The 21,824-nt window shown below is 33.9% G+C and overlaps 1 protein-coding gene across 6 annotated transcripts in view; it reads left to right on the top strand.

The window, feature by feature from the left end:
- Positions 1-21,824, top strand: part of ZFYVE28 (zinc finger FYVE-type containing 28) — a 186,373-nt gene that overhangs the window by 55,819 nt on the left and 108,730 nt on the right. For all 6 annotated transcript variants that reach the window (XR_012483577.1, XR_012483578.1, XR_012483579.1 and 3 more), the window contains exons 3-6: positions 7,614-7,751; positions 9,935-10,137; positions 15,742-15,831; positions 17,625-17,714. Coding sequence is in view for 3 of the 6 variants with exons in the window: in XM_074276110.1 (XP_074132211.1) it covers positions 7,614-7,751; positions 9,935-10,137; positions 15,742-15,831; positions 17,625-17,714 (521 nt within the window). In the remaining 3 variants the exon portion in view is untranslated. The remainder of the gene's footprint in view (positions 1-7,613; positions 7,752-9,934; positions 10,138-15,741; positions 15,832-17,624; positions 17,715-21,824) is intronic.

A 21,824-nucleotide genomic window follows, 5' to 3' on the forward strand; every position in this document is an offset into this window, starting at 1 on the left:
TTCTTTACATTAACATTTTAAAGTTCAAAGTGAAGTACAGCAAGTGGTTTTAAATATATTCAAGACATTTTATTTACTTTCAGATACCCAAATAGATCTGTGATAATTTTGGAAAATTCTTTCAGTGATACAGATTTTAACTTATGTATGCCCAATCATCTGTGCAGTTCTTGTTTGTAACCCTTGTTTCTCCCAGGAGAAAGTGGCTACTCAGAAAGAAGAAGGCTTTCTTAACCCCAAATTGGGTCACAAAGAATCAGACATGACTAAAAAATTTCATTTAATAGATGAGGAAAATGAGATACACTGAGGTTAAGCAAACCTGTCCAAATTCACACAGATAATAAATTGCAGGAGTAGGGTTGAAATCAAGGACTTATAATTCTAAATCCCAGACTTTTTTCAGTATGCCCACAAAACCAGAAGAAATAAGGAAGTTGAATTTATATGGAAGGATGTCACATAGCTACTCTTTTAGAGAAGCAAAGAAAGGAGTTGGCAGAGTTGGCTTTATCATCAGTCCAAAGACAAGAAACATTATTTCATTGGATATCTGGTCATCTTGTATTGCAGAATGACTTTAAGCATTCATCATATAAATAGTGTATAAGAGTATAAGACCACCATGGAAATAATTGCAACTTATGTACCAGTGTTGGTTACAAAGGATAAAGACACAGATAAATTTGATGTAAAACTTGATAAGAAGGTCTATATCAAATCAATATCCTCAATAACTGGTCCTCAATACCTTTGATGCAAAATTGGGAAAATAAGAATGGCAAAAAAGAAGGCTTTCTTGCTTTCTCTTGCCATCTTGAAGACACCATGAAATGCTTTAACTGTCCTGTCATCCCACACCTTTGCCCAATAACTAGCCCATTTTTTTCCTGTTCTACAGTTCCTTGTTGGCATCTTTTATGTCTTTTCTTCTGTGGAGTCCTATGTTGACATGCCTATTATGTTGAAGTGGTAATATGGAGTAGAAATATCAAATAGATTTGGGAGAACATAATAGTTCAAGTGACAGAAAGAATTTATGTCATAGGCATCCATCACAGGTAACACAATTTGCTATATTTTATTACATGAATAGCACACAGGTTCCGACAAATACAACTAGGCAAGGCTTACTTATACTGAGTGAGCAGTTTGCTTGGGGACACAAATTTTAAGGTCTCAGGGAAGGAGGGGGAAAGAAAGGTGGGATCTAGGGCATGATAAGAATATGTATTGAAATGTTGAAACTATCTTAAAGATGGTCTGGGAAAACTGAGTTCCCATCAAGTCTGTCTCAAGATTGGAGACAGGATGGATGGATTAATAATCAACTCTGGCTTCCCATCAATCTATGCAAACAGAACGGTCTGGGGAACATATCTTATCATAGTTGATAAAGGAGCAGATTGGGCAGATTGGACTCCTATTTTATCAATTCTTGAGAATAAGCTAGTTTAGAAATCACATCAATGTGCTTATCCATTGTCCATTGTGTGATGCTCATTTTTAGTTCTGGAAAAGTTATGTTCTATGCCTTGCTGCCATAATGTAATACCAATGAAATGTAAATATTCTTATATTTTAATTTAATTTTTTTGTGGAATCTGAGTTGATAAACACCAAACAAATATGAATGTTCCCATAAACAAAAAATGTAAAAGAAGATTGTATTTGGAACCCCTCCCCCAAACTTTTTTGAAAAGGTTTTTTTTAAGTATATACTGAATTCAGTATATTAGTTCCAAAATTGTTCTCCTTGTGTTTTCTTCTGCACTTTCTCCTGTTTTTATCTGTACATATTTCAAAATGCTTTATTGATGTTCTTTTCTTCTCCTCAAATTCCTCCCCCTCCCAAAAAACCCCTTTCTTTTGTAACAAATTAGCATAGTCAAGCAAAACAAATCCATATATTGACCATTGCTCCAAAAATATATGTGCTACACATCTGTAATGTATTAAAGCTATATCAAAAGATAGAAAGCATATTTCATTTTCAGTCTTATGTGGATTCATGGTTTGTCATTGCATTAATAAAACAATTTTTAAGACTTTCAAAGTGCTTTTTCTTTATAGTATTATAGGCATTATATAAGTTGTTCTCCACATTCTCTTGGCTTCCCTCTGCATCAGTTAGTACATTTTCCCAGTTTAAAAAAATACATCCCTTAAGTAATTTCTTATAATATTCCATTACGTTAATATACCATAGTTTGTTTATCAATTTTCCAATTAACGGGTTCTCCCTTAGTTTCCATTTCTTTGCTACAGGTAAAAGTGCTTTGAACATGGGAGTTTTTTCCCTCCTGTTTGTTCTCATTAGGGACACACCTAGTGTTGCTTTTGATAGGTTAAAATAAGATACAGTTTAGTACCTTTGAAGAAATGACTCCAAATTGCTTTCCAGAATGTCTAGACAAATTCATAGTTCCATCTAAAATACATTAGTGTTCATATGCTATCAATATCCTTCTGATAATTTTCTTTTTTCTTATTGATCATCTTTGTCAGTCTGATGTATTGAGATAAAAGCTCACAATTCTGTTAATTTGTTTCTTTTAGTATGACTGCTTTGATTATTCAGTTTCATGTAGTTCTAATTGTTGATTTTATCCCCTGTGATATTGCTCTTGTATGGTTAAGAACCTTTCCATATTTATTTGTGAAAGGTGTCAGCTTCCTTTCTCCTCTAATTTGTTTATGCTATAACCATTTATTTCTAGGTCATTGGGGGGTATATATAGTATGATTTTGGTTTAAAATTAATTTCTTTTAAAATTTTTTAACATTCTTTTCTTTTTAAATTTTGAATTATAGTTTTCTACTTCTCTCCACTTTCTCTCCCACTCACTGAGAAGACGAGCAAAATTATATTAAATAAACATATGAAATCATGAAAAACATTATTTCCAAATCAAACATATAACAAAAAAGCAACAAAAAATAAAGCTAAAATGTTATACTTCAGTTTGAACTCAGAGTTCGTCAGCTCTCTCTTTGGTAGTGGAAAGCATTTTTTCATCATGAGACCTTTGGAAACTGTCTTGGATCATAGTTTTGATCAGAATAGCCAAATCTTTCACCCTTGATTATTATTACAGCATTGCTGTTACTGTGCATAATAGTCTCCTGGTTCTTTTTAATTCATCAGTGCACTTTTTTTTTTTCTGAAACCACGATCTTGATATTTCTTACAGTACAATAGTACTCCATCACAATCATGTGCTACAACTTGTTTGGCCATTCCCCAGTTGATAATCATCCCCCTTAATTCAAATATTGTCCATCCTCACCATTTTCCCTTTCACTGTAAAAGCTTTTCCTGGCATGCCTCTTTTATGTGAGAAAAATTTCCCCATTCCAACTCTCCCTTCCTCCTTCTCCTAGTGCATCCCTCTTTCAAGGTCTTTTTTTGGAGATCATCCCAATGTAATTAATTCCTGCTCATGCCTCTGTCTTCATAGAGCTCTAATAATAATAAAGTTCTTAGAAATTACAAGTATCATTTTCCCACATAGGAATGTATACAGTTTGAACATGTAAGTCCCTTATGATTTCTCTTTCATATTTATCTTATTTCTTTTGAGTCTTATGTTTGTATGTTGCATTTTCTATTCATCTCTGATATTTTCATTAAATATTCATTCCCCCCTCCCCGCCCCAAAGAATAAAAATCAGATTTGCTGGATAGATTGATCTTGGTTGTAATCCTAGCTCTTTTGCCTTCCTGAATAGTATATTGTAAGGCTTCTTAGAGAGTAAAATTGTCGCTGTAGAAAGAGAATTGGATTTAGAGTCAAGTGACCTGGAAACTTGCATTTTCTCATTCTGTTACTTGGGCTAAGCAATGGCAAGAATACACAAAATAACTGTACAAGAAACATTCCCATTAAATTCAGTGGTATGGCTACTGATGCAGAGCCAGACATCTTGGAGAATGAAAGCAAATGGAATTCAGGAAACATTTCTGACAATAAAGCTAGTAGAAATGACAGAAATCCAGCTAAGCTATTTAAAACCCTAAAAAATGATGCTGTTAAAATATTGTACTCAAACACCAGATTAGAAAAGTTCAGGTTATGTCCCAATCGTATAGAAAGGCAATTACAAGAAATGTTCAGGTTACCAAATAGCAAGATTATGCTTAGGATTCTTCAAACTAACCTTCAACAATTACCAGAAATCCAGATTGATTTTTGAAGAGGCAGAGGAACTAAAGACCAGATTGTCAACATTTATTGAATTATGGAGAAAGCAAAGGAGTTTTAGAAAAATAGCTATTTCTACTTCATTGACTGAACTAAATACTTGATGTAGATAACAACAAAATTCGACAAGTCTTCAAAGAGATGAGAGTATTAGATCATCATGTCTCCAGAGGAGCCTGTATATAGACCAAGTAAAAACAGAATCAAACACAGAACAACTGGTTGGAAAAGGAGTATGACAAGCTGTATATTATTATGTTATCTATTTAATTTATGTACAGAGTATATCATGTGACTTGCCAGGATGGATAAATCAAAAACTGGAATTAAGGTTGAATTGGATTCAACAATTTCATATATGTAGATGATACCACTCTGCTGGCAGAAAATAAAGAGGAATTAAGAAATCTCTTGAGGAGGATAAAAGAGAAAATGTAAAAGCTTGCTTAAAGCTTAACATAAAAAATACTAAGATTTTGGCAATTGGTCCCATCACTTTCCAGGAAATAGAGGGAGAAGAAATGGAAGTAGTGTCAGATTTTATATTCTTGAGAGCAAAGATCACTGCAGACTGTGTCTGTTGTATTCATAATTTAAAATTTTAAGACTCCAAAAATCATGGAAAATCTGGAATGCATACTAAAAAGCAGAGACATCACCTTGCTGACATAGGCATAGATTTAAAAATTAAAGCTCTCGTTTTTCTAGTAGCAACATACCAATGAAAATTAGACTAAAAGGAAAACTGAGTGCCACAGAATTGATGCTTTTGAATTGTGGTCCTGGAGAAGATTTTTGGGAGTCCTTTGTCCACAAGGAGATCAAATAAGTCAATACTTTAAAAAATTAATCCAGGCTTCTCAATGAAAAGTCAAATGCTGAAGTTGAAGTTTAAATACTTTGACCCTCTAATGAGAAGATGAGACACACTAGAAAGGCCTCACTAGAAATGTTGGGAAAGATTGAAGGTAAAAGGAAAAGAGGACAACAGAAGATGAGATGGATAGTATCATGGAAACAACAAACATGAATTTGGATAGACTTTAAGAAGTAGTGGAGAATAGGAGGGCCTGGGATGCTGTGGTCCATGAAGTTACAAAAAGCCATCTAAATTGGTTGGCATTCTTCCAGAATATGAATTGCTACCTCCATCTGAACTCATCATGTAGATAATTGTCACACTTTCCTTTTATAGGTTTTATGATGATAGAAGCTTATAAAATCAAGAAAAGAAATGAAATGACTTTTTAAAAATTAATGCTATTATGAATACAACAACATTAATTAAAAAAGACTTTTATGAATACAAGTCCATCACTGCTATGGAATTGTGAAAATTGAAATAATATGGAATATTGAAAGTTACTTTTTCAAATGTTTGTATATAGCATTTAAATCCTGACCAATTTAAGTTACTAGTTACAGAACATTTATGTGTTTTTATTAACTAGTGAAATTCATTTTAAATCATGAACTGCTCTCCAGACAAAACATTATTCTTGCAGAATAAGTCAGGCTATGTAGAGATGTTTTATTTCCAAAAAAAACTGGAAAATTTATCATAATGAGAAAATGTTACTTCTGAAAATCAAATAACTGAAGAGAACAATTAAGTCAATCTTTACTGTTTAGTAGTAATAGAAAGCAAAACTACTTCTTAACCATTACCTAAGTAATATTACAAAATCACAAGTGGATTTTGATTTCTTTCATTTTTGCTGTAATAAGCTAAATTTTGCTCACCTTAAAATTTATTTTATATAATTCAGGATGATTTCACTTTAAACAAGCATAGTACTAGACCTTGAATCTTGATATTTTGATTTAGTTTTAACTCAATTCTTGGTTGATTGGTGAACTTGAGTGTGCTCTTTAAATCATTTTGAATTCTTGAATATCATTTGGAAGCTAAGCATTAAATATTAAAATACTACATATAACACAAAAACCATATTTTGGTTCTGCTCTGGCAAGAGCAATTTATATTAAGTTGTAGAACTACACACACACACACATACACACACACACACACACTCAGACACATACTCTCACATGGCAATCAATCAATAAGCATTTATTAAGCACTTTCTATATGTTAGGCATCATGCTAAGTACTGGTTACAAAGAAAGGCAAAAATAACCCTTGCCTCAGTGAACTGGCATTCAGATACAAGAAATAACAAGTAGTAACTATGCATATAAGAAATGATAGAGAGAGCAAATGGAGAGCAATTTGAGAGGGAAACTCCTTGGAAGGATAAGAAGGGCTTCTTAGTGACTAAGCCAAGACTAAAACTCAATTTCCACATACCTATTTCTGTGTTCTTTCTAAAAGGTTCATAAACAATTTTTGCTCCTTAATGTCCAAACACTAAAACACATACTAAAAAAATAGGGGTATAATATAGCAGGAAGAATACAGTACTGGAGATTTGGGTTCTAGTGTTCCTGAATTTCATCTTTTATAAAATGGGAGAGAAGGAGAAAGAATGTGAGTAATTGATTTTGAAGCTTCCTTTCAGCCCTATAATTTCATGATACTGTTATTTTAAGTAAATAAGACACATATACTTCCAAAATGGAAGGCACTACCATGTGCATAATCAAAAAGATGATCAGTTAGAAAGGCAGGGAAAAGGAGAAATCTACCTGTCTATAATCACCAGGCTAGTTGCCATGGAGTAATAAAAACATCTGATAATTGTGTAGTCTCTTAAATTAGTTACTACAGACATTATTATTGCCATTTAAAGATAAAGAGGCTAAAATTAAAATGTCAGAGAGGTTAAGTGGCTTGTGCCTAATCACATAACTATTAAATGTCAGAAGTGACCTAAGAAGACTTTGATGAACTGATGCAGAGTACAATGAGAAGAACCAGTGAAACAATTTAAATAGCAAGAATAAAATTATGAAAACAGACAACTCTGGAAGACTTATGAACTTTGATCAATGCAATAATGGTTCCAGAGAACTGACAAGGAACTGTACTACCCATCTCTGTACAGAGAGGTTATGGGCTTGAGAGAAGTGTAAGATACTTTTTTTAAGACAAGGTCAGTGCAAGAGGAATTTGTTTTATTTGACAATGCATATTTATAAAAATACTTTTGCTTTTCTTTCTTTGTTGAAGGCAGATTTTCATTATTTGAAAAAAATTAGTTTACAAAATCAAAAAAGCAAACCAGAGGAAGAAGGAAGAGGGATAGTGGCAGGTAAGAGTCAATCAGAGAAAAATAAAAGTTTCAGTTCAGCAGTGAGGAGATTGTGTGTAAGATTATTTACCCCTAAAAGGAATATCTATTTTCAGATAATAAACTTCAATGCACTTGTTAAACCTATTTTAAGCTCAGTTTGTGGTGCAGGAGAAAATATTATTTACATAATTTTAAAATATTTCTGTTTCAGGATAATGTCTTAAACATTATAAATCAGATAATGGATGAATGCATTCCAAGTGATCGAGCAAATCGAGATTTTTGTGTCAAGTTCCCAGAGGAGATACGCCATGACAATTTAGCCGGCCAGCTTTGGTTTGGAGCAGAGGTAGTGTTTCTGATTTCTGTGATTTTGTTTTTGTGATGTATATAGCCAACAAATATATTTTTTTTCTCTTAATACTTGAAACTGAAACAGCATAGCTCATGTCTGTCTAAGTTTTTCAGCTTGCTTTCTTCAAAGCAGTTTTTTTAAAGGAGATAAAACAGTTATTCTTGTCATTTTTCAGTTGAGCAATCTGAGTCAGAAGGAAGTTAAACAGTTTACCCCAGGCCACATAGCTAGGAGATGGAGGAACTGGGATGTGAATCTAGGTCTTTTAACTCTCCTCCCCCTTCCCACCCCCTTCCTCCCCCCCCCCCCAGCCCAGGGCTCTTTCCACTACACCACGACATGAACATCAATTTTTTCCATTCATGTATTAAAGAAAATAAGATTTAAATTGGACAAATTTCTGTCTGTTCTCAGAATTACTTTTTTTTTTTAAGAAGACAATTGATTATTTTTAGTAAGTAAAAGAACAAACAACTGGGAAAGATAGCTTTAATTTACATATTATATGCCTACATATATATGTATATATATATGTGTGTGTGTGTGTGTGTTTCTCAATTTTGAAAATAAAAAAAATTTAAGTAAATTTAATCTGTTGATAACATTTTGGAATAACTGAGCCTTTTAAAAAAACTGATTTTTTTTTTTAATTTCAAAATTTCATTTTGGTGGGACTGCTATTAATAAATGTCATTTTTCTAAGCATGCCAATTAGACTTATTTCCTTAGGTCGTGAGTACTCAATTTTTTAATAAGGTAAACTTTATTTTCTTGAAGATTTGAGACCTTCACAACATTAGTATTAGAGGAGAAAGGGAGCTGATTCTGAAAAGTTAAATGATTTGTTACCTCCTAGAGTTTAAAACTGTTTAGTCAGTTATGTCTGATTCTTTATGACCCCATTTGGGAATCACAAATAAGTTAAGAACCCCTGATCTAGTCTAATTTTTAAACAGTCTAATTTTTACTATTGACATCAAGACTGTGAGAGGAAATAGATTTTATATCTTCTACTTTTTCCCCAAAAAAATCACCAAACCACCTCTCTCCAGGTTTCTCCTTCCCTTTAGTATTTTTTTGAGAGGAAATTGGGGGTCACACAATTAGTAAGTATTAAGTGTCTGAGGCTACATTTGAACTGAAGCCCTCCTGACTTTAAGACCAATGCTCTATCCACTTCACCATTCAGCTGCTCCCCCTTCCCTCTGGTATTTATTGCTTCTTTCAATAGTAACAATACCTAATATTTGTGTAGTGTCTTTTATGTGCAGGGTACTGTGGTAAGTACTTTACAAACCCTCACAACAACCTTGGGGAGGTAAGTGCTGTTATTATTCCCATTTGTTGTTGTTGTTGAATCATTTTAGTCACGTCTGATTCTGGATGCTCCCATTTGTAGGCCAGCTCATTTTACAAATGAGGAAACTGAGGCAAATAGAGTGAAGTGACTTGATGAGGATCATACTCTTAGTTGGCATCTGAAGGTGGATTTGAACTCATCTGTTCTTGACCCCAGGCCCTGTTCTCTATTCATTGTACAATTTACCTACCCCCATTCAATATATGTTAAACATAGCAATGTACTCTAGGACATATTAATTGTGAAACTCTGACTTGGCTTGAGAGAAAGGAGATTGAAGAATATTCTTGGAAGTCTGTTAAATAAATAGATGACATTAAGGATAGGAAGTCATTGCCCTAGCTTTGTTTATCTCTGTTTTTACATATTAGTAAAAATTTATTTGACTGGCATAAGAAAAGAGAATGCTCTCTTAGAAGTATCTTTATACTATATAACAGCACAACAAATGTTTGTAACATTATTAGAATTAGAGGTTGCCTTTTTTTTCAGCAGTTGATGCATTTTAGACAAGTAAATAAATTCACAAAAACAGGAATTTAAAAATCATGTAGGAAAAAACAAATTAATTTTAAGGCTTTTTTTCAGTTTGGCAAGATATTTTCTTAGAAACAGTTTTTGTTTTCTAAATAATGAGATGTTTTCTAATAATGAGAATCAGGGCCAATAAGATATATTACTATCTAATGTTGTATCTTTTGGACAGTCATAACAACGTGTGTGTGTGTGTGTGTCTGTCTGTGTCTGTGTCTGTGTATGTGTAATAATTACTTTTGTAGTTTAAATCCTAACTTTTTCACCTCTCCTGTTTTAACAGTGCTTGTCTGCAGGTTCTATTATCATGAATCGTGAAATAGAAAGCATGGCTATGAGGCCACTAGCTAAAGATCTGACGCGTAGTTTGGAAGAACTTAGAAACCTCATTCGGGACCAAGCCTTAAGAGATTTAAACATTTATACTGAAAAAATGAAAGAGTCTCTCAAACATTTTGATGTCCTATTTGCTGAATTTGAGTTGAGGTAAATTTAAAATTCTATAAATACCTACAATTAACATTTACAAGTACAACTTTCAGATTACTTTTCTATGACTTTGACTAAATTTTCAAAGCTCTGAAGTTTATTCATATTGAGGTTTATATTCATTTCCTAAGCAAGTTCTTGTAACAAGTTGAATGGCCAAAAAATTAATAATATGATGAAGGTCATTCTAGTTGTGGGTAAGTACCAATGATGAGGTCTAGATTTGGGGTACCCAAATCTAAATGAAGTCTAGTGGCAGTGCAAGCAGTTCTCTGTAAAGGAATTTACAGACCCGAAAATCTAGATTGATAAAAGAGGTTTATTATGGAGATTGTAAGTAATGTTAAAATCTAGTTAAGGAAATAGGTGAGGATAAAGAGAGAAGGACACTGGAAACATTCCATTGGGTAGAGTCCTTGGGGTGCCAGGCATGGTGTTGGCATGCTTAGACCCTCTGAAAATAGAGGGTTTTAGTCTGGCTCTTTTATAATAGGGGGTTTTGGCTACAAGCTGAAGGGGACTCGTGGGTGGAATCCCATAATGGCTCTTCGCTGAGTTTCAGCTAGGGTTAGAATTTGAATTGAATTCAGTGGGTTTTGGGACTGAGCTGGCCCCACCCAGCTAACAAAGACGAAATTGTGCTTGGGGTAGAATCCCCTCACTGAAGCAGAGTGGAAGGAAGTTTTCTCCTTTAAGGATTTTCAATTTTGGGATTCCCTCTTCACCAATGTGTGAAACCAATCACTTAATCAAACATTTGTTAAACATTTATTATGTTTCAGTAGATTCATGATCTCATTAATGTGAATACTTCCTCCAATCAGAGTATATCAAATTCTTATTCCCTTTTCATCATGTGCAAATCTTGTCCATGCTCTTTTATATACCCATCTTGCAGGAGACCTTCCTTTAGAGGAGTGGCACTAAACATTTTTTGTGACCTACTCTCTTTTTAAAAAATTTTTATTATTATATCTTTTTATTTACAAAACATATGCATGGGTAATTTTTCAACACTGACCCTTGCAAAACCTTCTGTTCCAACTTTTCTCCCCCCCCCCCCCACCTTTTCCCCTAGATGGCAGGTAGTCCAATACAGGTTTAATATGTTTAAGTATATGTTAAATCCAATATATGTATACATATTTATACAATTATCTTGCTGCACAAGAAAAATTGGATCTAGAATAAAAGAAAAAAAAAACCTGAGAAAGAAAACAAAAATGCAAGCAAACAATAACAGAAAGAATGGAACTGCTATGTTGTGGTCCACACTCATTTCTCATAGTTTTCACTCTGGGTGTAGCTGATTCTCTTCTTTAATGAACAATTGGAACTAGTTTGAATCATCTCATTGTTGAAAAGAGCCATGTCCATTGGAGTTCATCATTGTATAATCTTGTTGTTGCCGTGTACAATGATCTCCTGGTTCTGCTTATTTCACTTAGCATCAGTTCACATAAGTCTCTCCAGGCCTCTCTGAAATCATCCTGCTGATTGTTTCTTACAGAAAAATAATATTCCATAACATTCATATACCACAATCTATTCAGCCATTCTCCAATTGATGGGTATCCACTCGGTTTCCAGTTTCTAGCCACTACAAAGAGAGTTTGCACATACAGGTCCCTTTCCCTTCTTTAAGATCTCTTTGGGATACAAATCCAGTAGCAACGCTTCTGGATCAAAAGGTATGCACAGTTTGATAACTTTTTGGACATAGTTCCAAATTGCTCTCCAAAATGGTTGGATTCGTTCACAGTTCCACCAACAATGTATTAGTGTCCCAGTTTTCCCTCATCCCCTCCAACATTGGTCACTATCTTTTCCTGTAATGTTAGTCAATTTGAGAGGTATGTAGTGGTATCTCAGAGTTGTTTTAATTTGCATTTCTCTGATCAATAGTGATTTAGAGCATCTTTTCATATGACTAGAAATAGTTCCAATTTCTTCATCTGAAAATTGTCTGTTCATATCCTTTGACAAACATTTGTCAATTGGAGAATAGCTTGATTTCTTATAAATTTGAGCCAATTCTCTATATATTTTGGAAATGAGGCATTTATCAGAATCTTTGAATATAAAAATATTTTCCCAGTTTATTGCTTCCCTTCTAATCTTGTCTGAATTAGTTTTATTTGCACAAAAACTTTTTAACTTTATATAATCAACATTTTCTATTCTGTAATCAATAATGATCTCTAGTTCTTTGGTCACAAATTCTTTCCTCCTCTACAGGTATAAGAGATAAACTATCCTATGTTCTTCTAATTTATTTATAATCTCATTCTTTATGTCTAGATCATGAACCCATTTCAGCCTTATCTTGGTATATGGTATTAGTTATGGGTCAATGCATAGTTTATGCCATACTAGTTTCCAATTTTCCCAGTAGTTTTTATCAAATAGTGAATTCTTATCCCAAAAGCTGGGGTCTTTGGATTTTCAAACATTAGATTGCTATAGTTATTGACTGTTTTATCTCGTGAACCTAATCTATTCCTAATCTAGTCCTAATCAGACTAATCAACTAGTCTGTTTCATTTCAACCTTCACGTGTTTCTCTGCCATGCTTATTATTTCTTACAGCATGGTAATATTCCTCTAGATAAATGCATCATAATTTGTTTAACCATTATACATTTGATGGACATCTAGTTGTTTATAGTTCTTCACAACTACAAAAAGTTACATTAAATATTTTTTAGTGTATATGGGCCTTTCTTTTTATTATCCTTGGGATATATAATTATCTTAATAATAAACTAATTTTTTTTAAGTTTTTAAGGTCTTCTGGTATGTTTGAACCTAACTTATCTTTTTGACCCCTCTCCTAAACTGTTGAATACAGCCAAACTGGCCTTCTCTTTGTTCTTCTTTATACACATTCCATTTTTCATGTCTATTTTCTATGACTGTCCCTCATACCTGGAATGTGATCCCTCCTTGCCTCTACTTATAGAGTTTCTCTTCTCTTTTAAGATACTACTCAAACACCATCTTCTACATGAAATCTTTCCCTATCCCTTCCAATTGCTAGTATCCTCCCTCCCAAAATACCATGTGAAGAACTATTTTATATATGTTTTTACTTTAAAAGTGTATTTTTATATGTAAATGTGGTGTTCCTCCCTTAGGATGTATGTTCATTGGGAGCAGAAATTATTCCATCTCATAATTTCCATCTTCTTTACTTGTAGCCCCAGTGCCCTAGCACATAGTAGGGTACTTAATGAATACTTCAGAATTGATTTATTTTTGTTAAAAATTTTAGTCATTTTTAAGCATGATTATAAAATTATTTCCTGAATGGTTATACTACTTCACATCTCTACAAATAGTGCATCAATATGCCTGTCTTTCAATCAGCCCTTAACTATCATTGTCAATATATGAGATGTGAGATGGCATCTCAGAATTATTTTGGTTTGTCTTTCTCTTATTATTAATAATTTGGTGTATTCTTTCATGTAATTGTTAATAGTTTGAGATTCTTCCTTTAAAAACTATTAATATTTAGCCACTTTTCTATTAAAGAATGGCTTTTAGTCTTATTATATTTCTGTTAGTTACCCTATATATCTTGATATCAGATCTTTATAAGAGATTTGTGTGTATACATACATACATACATACATATACATATATATATATATATATATTATAAAAAGATTTTTTCCCCAGTCACTTCCCTTGTTATTTAACTTAGTTTATGTGAAAGCCTTTCAATTTCATGTGATTGAAATCATCTACTTTGTCTTTTGTAATCATCTCTGTCTTTTATTTGGTTTAAAATTCAATTCTTATCCATAGCTGTGAAAGATATTTAATTTGCTTCTCTTCTGACTTTTATGGTGTAAGCTTTAATATTCAGTAAAATAACCATTTTGAGGTTAATGTTGCATGAGGTATAAGATCTTGGTTTTAACTATGTTTTTTCCATGCTTTCTAGTTATTCCAGCAATTTTTGTTAAGTAGAATCTTTTTGCCTGGGGTAATGTATGTTTTTTAGGTTTATAGAACACTGAATTCAGTTCAATTATTTCTGTTTTGTTTTGTTTTGTTTTGTTCCATTGATACATCTTTCTGTTTGTTGTTTATTTTTAAACAGTGCCAAATGGTTTTGATTATTACCATTTTATAATATACAGTGATGTCTGGGATTTTAGATCTTCTATTTCTCTTTCATTCCTACCTTTTTTTCATTGTGTCCCTTGATATTCTAGAATTTTTTTCTTTTATTTTGCTTTACTTTGTCATTGATAACCCTGACTTTTGGGAGTATTGCCATTATTATTAAGGCATGATCCAAAATGACCATTGACTGTTACTGTAGTTCCTTAAGTTGTTAAGGAGAGATTCTCCCTTTTCTGCCACTTCTTATATGCATGTTATCCCTATTAATAGGTTACAGTTTTTCATAATTATTATAGGGTTCCTTTTTGTGCTTTGGGTCACTCACAGTTCTGCTTCTTCAGAAATTATACCATTATGATCCATATTCCTTAGCATAGATCCATACATAGCATTATAGGAAAGAATATTAGTGTTAAGAAAATGTGTTTTGGTTTCAAGGACCAGCTTGAAATTTTTTTAATGCTACACAATTTTTCCATTTCTAGCTCATATAAAATTATCAACAATAACAACAACAAAGGCTTCAGCTACACCAAAATATTTATAGGCATACTTCTTATAGTAGTAAAGAACACTTAAAAAATAGATTGTGGAATAGTGTGATAGTATTCTACCATAAGAAACAACAAATATGAAAAATTTCCAGAAACATCTGGAAACTTATGTGAACTGATATAACTTACACAATCAGAATCAGTAATACAATGTACCCCATGACTTTATGTAAAAGGAAACAAGACAGTTGGTTTGAAACCATAATTGCACTTTGGAAATAGAGAATGTATACTACCATCAAGAAAGAGGCAAAACCATCGGGGGGAGGGAGTGGAGGGAGGGAGGGAGTGGAGGGAGGGAGGGAGGGGATAATTTGGAAAAATGAATAAAAAAAAAAAAGAAAGAAAGAAAGAGGCAAAACCTTGAGGAGACAGATTAAATTTTAAAAAACATTCCTGCATTTTGTCATTTGAATTGGTACCTACTACAAGACTTGATTCTTCATTACTGTAACTAGTTTGCTATTTCTTTTGTGTTTTGGTGTTCAAATAGTGATGTTTTAACTAACTTAAAATTTTTATAGAAATCACAGTATTATAGTTCTCATTTCTCATTGTTTTCTTATTAGTAATGTCAAGAAACAAACCATTCTGCAACATTGAGAGGACAAGTAAACAATTTTAATGAACTCAAGTCACAATTAATATTCCAGAATATTATTACCTAGAAAATAATTAATAGATCTGTCACTCCCTTCAGTAACTAAGCAGATATAATCATGAATGATTTTCATTTTTACTCTCATTTAAAATTGCATTTGTGAAATTATCCACCCAAAGAGAATGATATTATAATTAAAGTGTTTATTCATTTATTTGGTTTTAATCAAAAATATTGAACTGTTTGAAGAGACAAAATTACAGCATTTTATAACTAAAACATAATACTTTGTTGTTGTTGTTTTTTTAGTTATGTTTCAGCTATGGTACCTGTAAAGTCTCCAAAGGAATATTATGTACAACAGGAGGTAATCGTGCTTTTTTGTGAAACAGTGGAGAGGTAAGAATACAACATAAGTAACCAATTCATTATGTTTTGTGTTTGTCCACATTTTAATCTTTTAACAATTTAAGATTAACATAACTGATGATTATGAAATATCATTTCACAAGGGATGAGGTGGGGATGGGTGGGAGAGTTAGTCTGCTTTTCTGTGGAACATGAAGACCCAAAATAGCTACATAGGACCTTGCTAGATCAGTATTGAAAATTTTGAGACTTCTTATGTAGCCCATGATAAATTATTTAGATGGAGATAAAACATCAGCCAGTCAGTCAACAAGCATTTATTACACACTTACTTTGTGCTAAACTCTGAGCTAAATATCGGAGATACAAAGAAAGGTAAGCCTACTTTAATGGAGTCAGCAGTTATTTGCAAAAAATTCAAATAGGTTGGAAGGATAGGTTGAATCTTATAAAATTAAAGTTAATATTCATTTCTTCAGGGCCCTTTCATTGATTCTGTTTAGTTTGACAACATTCATTTAAAAAAAAACTGGTATGTATAGGACACAGTAAGATAGAAAAGCAAAAATGAAATAATCATTGCATTTAAGGAGCTTATGTTTCATCAGGGCAGGTTTCAAGGGAAATGGACGAAAAATAGATCATAACCATACATGAAGAACTAGGAAGTCATCTAAGGAGGGAGAGAACATCTATAGTGCTGGGGTAGGAAAGACTTTACGTATTTGGTGAAGCTTGAATGAAGAAAAGGATTCTAGATTTTGAGGACAGATCCTATGAAGGCTCAGAGAATGAAAATGGAATATTGAATTTATGGATTAGCCAGTAATCTAGTTTCCCTGGAACATAAAGTGTATGAAAAGAAACATGACATAGGTCAGGAAAGATAAACAGAAGCCAGATCATAGAGGACTTTAAATGTCAGGTTGAGAAATTCATATTTTATCCTAAAGCAGTAGGGACCCATTGAAGGCAAATAAGTAGGAGAATTACTTAGACTCTAGAAAGAATATTGTAACAACTGTGTGAATAAAGGATTAGAGGGAGGAAAAGTAGAAACTAAAGAAACCAATTAGAAGGCTAATGCTGTAGTTTTGACAGGAGTGGATAAAAACCTGGACTGTAGTCATTGTTGAAGTGGAGAAAAAGGGACAGATTATGTCCCTGTTGACTCCTAGACTTTGTCATCTACTCCTGAAACCAGACCCTTTTAGACTTCCGGACCTTTTGAAGCTGACTTCTCCTAGTTAGAGTTGAAGCTTCTGGATATCAGAGACCATCTCACTTTTTCTATTTGTATCCTCAGAGATTATGACAGTTCTTTTCATTTATTCATTCATTCATGACTCCTTGGGGACCATAATTCTGGATTCATGAGTGTAATACTGCTTTGACAGGAGAAAGTTGCTTTCTCAAAGTCTTGACTTACTTGCAAAACAGTTCTCTATTAGTGAACTAGTTTGGGGAATAAAGGTCATTTTTTTGTAGTTTTCCTGATTGAAAAGGTTTTAGAATTTAATAATGGCATTATAAGGAATTGTGGGACCAGGAATACAGGTATAAGATATCAGTTATTAACAATGACATCACCAAGGAAAATGGCAAGCTTAGCATATGCTGTAACACTAGTTAGTGCATTGTTTATGGTGTATGTTGAACTGGATTGGGGGGAAGGATTTTTACATTTGGGTCAGTGAATTGATTTTTTAAAATTTGGCAGCAATGATTACTTTATGTTTTCCCTTATTTCTTGAAATTACAAATTTTCTGACTGCAGAAAAAGTAACACGTTATTAATATTTTCTTTTTCTTTAATTGGCTAGAGCTTTAAAGCTTGGATACCTCACGCAAGATATGATTGATGACTATGAACCAGCATTAATGTTTACAATTCCAAGGTTAGCCATTGTATGGTAAGTATTAGGCAATATTTGGGAAGTTTAGCTAATTTTTTTGGTGCCTTTGAAAAAGTCAGATGACTTTGAGAAAATCTGATAATGTGGTATATAAATTGTAGAAGATGACAGAAACTAGGATTGTTTTAAAATGATATTAAATAATAATATTTTGCATAGAATTTATGCTTTTCAAAGAACATTTGCTTATATTTTAATATTTAATTTTTTCAATAACTTTTTCAAGTAAGGTAAATTATTATCCCCACTTAAGAGATGAAGATAATAAGGCATGGAAAACTTAAGTGACTTGCATCAAGTCACATAGCTCATTAGTAATACCGTTAGTTGTAGAACCGAAACTTCTTGATTCTGACTCTGATTTCCTTTACAAAACACCAAATACATCCAAAGAAATAAATTGTCCCCCTTTTTTTTAAGTCATGGAAGTGATCTAGTGTGATTTAGAACATGAAAGGCTTTTTACAACAATGCTGTTTTGTCATCATGTTGTATCTTGAAAATAGAATGTCTGATGTCTCATGACAAAAATAGATGGTGATGTCGGGAAAGCCTTCATGCTTGGCTATCAAAGCTGTAACAGGCAGAGTCCCCAGACACTGCCAGCCTAGAGGATGGAGCCTAGGTAGAATCAGGCTGCCCAGAGAACAAGATCAGGGACAAATAAGCATAGCTCTAATAGGAGTCTCAGGTAGAATCAGATCCCAGAGCCACAGGGGCAAGATGAAATTGTGCTAGATGGCAGGTCAGAGATCCTCAGCTGCAAGCCCGATGAAGCAATCAGGAAGTGCTCATCCCCAGCATCATGGTGCTGACACAGACATTGCAGGGATTCAGAAACAGTTATACCAGGGAAAAGCCAGGGGAGTTATTCTCCATCTTCAGTCTCTCATTTGCCAACTCTGATGACCTCCTGTGCAGCATTTGTCACTGGCGACCACCCTTGCCTCTTTGGTGCTCTCTTCTTTCCGTGTTCCTCACACTTAACTGACCCTTCCTCCTCAGGCTTCTGTTCAGGTTTATGATTCTTATCCTACTCTCTGACTGTAAGTGTCTTCCCAGATCACTCCCTCCTTTCCCCTCTCTTCTTTTTCTTCCCCGCTTCTCCCCTCTCCTCTTTCTTTCCTTCTCTCCTCTCCTTTTCCCTTCTTTCCCCACTTCTCCCCTCTCCTCCCCTTTTTTCCTTCCTTCTTCCCTCTCCTTCCCATGCCCTTGCCTTCCTCTCTTCCTTGTCCCCTCACTTCCCATCCCTCAGCTCCTTCCCCTCCCCCATCTCTTTTTTTCTTCTTTTATCCCCTCTGTTTTCCTCTCCCTCTCCCTTTTTCCTCTCTGTATCTCTCTCCTCCCTTATCCCTCTCCCTTTTTCCTCTGTCTCTCTCCTCTCCTCTTCCTCTCCCTTTCTCCTCTCCTCTCCCTTATTTTCTCTTCCCTCTCTTCTCCCTTCTCCTCCCCTTCCTTTCCTTTTCTCTCCTCTCCCTATAACCTCTTTCCCAGATCCTCATCAGCTCACAGGGATTTATCATCTCTGCAGATAATTCCCATGTATATGGGTGTGTGTATATATACCTATACATATGCATACATATGTGTTGCAAGAAGCCCCCAAATGTGTGTGTATGTGCATATGTATGCTCTGGTTTGAGCCTCTGAGTCTCCCTCCTGAACTCCCTCTGAGTATATAATCCCAACCGCTTATTGATCATTTCAGGCTCAATGCCCAGTAAGCAACTCAGGCTCACCATGTCTAAAACAGAACTTGTTATCTTTCCCAAGACTCCATGTCTTTTGGGTCCCCTGTTTCTGTAAAGCACTAGGCTCCCTCACCACTCTAGTTTGCATATTTGTTGTCCTCCGCACCCTTCCCTCTATGTCATTGCAGACAGACAGTCATCTCCCCACTCTTCTACATCCACATCTCTCCCATGTATTCCTCACTCTCTACAAGGATACCTCCTTGGTTCAAAACTTCATCCCTTCTTACATGGATTCTAACAGTAGTTTCCTTATTAGTCTCTTTGCCTCTGTCACACTGCTAGCAAAGTGAGCTTCCTTGTAGAGAACTTTGAGAAAAATATACTTGAAGCAAAGCTATCTGCAGTCTTCTGTACTTCCTAGAGGGCAAGTCTGACCACATCTAGTTGTGGCTGTTCAATCATTTTAATCATATCAAGGTCTTCACGACCCCTTTTAGTTTTTTTTTCCAAAGACACTGGAGTAGTTTGCTATTTTCTTCTCCAGCTTATTTTACGACTAATCATTGTCTGAGGCTGAATTTGAACTCATGATGATGACTCTTCCTGACTCTAATCCTGGAACTCTCTCTAGTGAGCCACCTAGCTGTCCCCTAACCATATCATTCTCCTGCTTAATGAACTTAAATAGCTCTGATTTGCCTTTGAAATCAGTTGTAGATTTCCTAATATGGCTTTTAAACCTTCACAACCTGTTCCCAAATTATTTTTACATCTTTAGTATACATTATCTCTCTTTTTGCACACTAAGATCCAGATTAGCTGGCCACATTGTGTCATCTCCCATCACCATGCATTTGTACTCTACTTGTCTCACATGTCTGAAATACTCTCCATTCTTAACTTCAGCCTCTTAGAATCCCTTGTTTCCTTCAAAACACTGTCCCAGTATCTTTCTGTATAAGACTTTTCCTAGTGTCTTAGCTGCCAGCCTGCCCTCCCCCTGCCTGGTATTTATTTTGGATCTATGTAGATAGATTTATATATATTTGTGTGTCTATAGAAATATATATACATATACACACACACATATATATTTACATACATATATAGTCTTCTCTGATAGACTGTGAGCTTCTTAAAGAGGACTTTTTCCTTTTTGTCTTTGTCTACAAAAGTAAACATTTGTTGCTTGATTAGATTAACATTTTCAAGTCCAGTAAATGGAGACAGAACTGTTAAGAACCTAGGAGGAAAATGTTTAGATTTTCTTATTGCCTGCCTATATAACGAATACAGTGAAATTAAGCATTTTTAGCATCTATTATTGTAAAATTAGAGGAATGGAATAGGAGGAAATAGAATGGGAAAAACTGCCTCTTTAGGATGTCTCATTAGTGAAAGAAGGTAAATAAAGAGGGCAGTTAGCATTCCTGACAATTCAGATAGTCATGGTTCAGATAATTATGATGCAGTAGTCAAGAAGTTTCTCTCTTCCTACTGCAAAAAGGGATCATTTTGTACAAAAATATGGACTTGGGATTAGTTGACACCAATTTCAAGTAATTGAAGAACTTGGTAATACATCTTAAAACAAGGTTGGTGAATATTTTTAAGATTTGAGAAGAACTTTTGAAAATAGAGGCTATGAGTTTATTCAGAATCAAGGCTACTTTTCTTTCCTATCCCCTCCCACAAAATAATATGAAGTATTACTAAATGTAGAAAGAAATACAATTATCCAAGAATTTCCTTAAGTTTCTCAGGCAGGTACAGCTAATAAATAAACTTGTAAATATAATATTTCACACCACTCAGGACGAATTTGCTTCTAGAAAAAAAAATTAAAATGCCAACTTAATATTATGGAACTTCACAATCATAGTCATATGCTTTTCTTCTTAACTGACGAAATATTTTGGAGATTCAAAGAAAATAAGACTTTAGTTACATTTCTGTATCAGGAGGCTTTAACATTTTTATATTTCCATTCATAACTCTTTGCTACAAGGTCACAGTAAGATAGTCCTTTGTTTCTTTAAATTATTATATTTCCTTTTCTATAAGATTTTTTTTTCCAAAAAGTCAAAAAGAACAAAGTAAAAGAGAATGCTATTCTTACTGCAGCAGAGAAAATGTAGCTTAAAATTTGACCTAAACTTTGAGCAAATCACTTGTATGGGGTGTTTTCTTTTTAAATAAATTTACACAAATATCTTCTGTTTTTATTTCACCCACATCTCCCAGTGTTTTCCTCCCTCTTTCTAAAGAAAGCCATCTCTGATAATAAAGAACAAAAAACAAGGGGAAAATATTTAAGCAAAACTAATCAATAGATCAAAAAAGCCTGCTATCACACAGTTTTCCCATGCCTATATCCTTTCCTGTAGAGAAGCTGGAATGAGTGGGGCAGTTC

The sequence above is a fragment of the Sminthopsis crassicaudata genome, chromosome 6 (assembly GCF_048593235.1).
Source record: "Sminthopsis crassicaudata isolate SCR6 chromosome 6, ASM4859323v1, whole genome shotgun sequence".
Classification (NCBI taxonomy): Eukaryota; Metazoa; Chordata; class Mammalia; order Dasyuromorphia; family Dasyuridae; genus Sminthopsis; species Sminthopsis crassicaudata.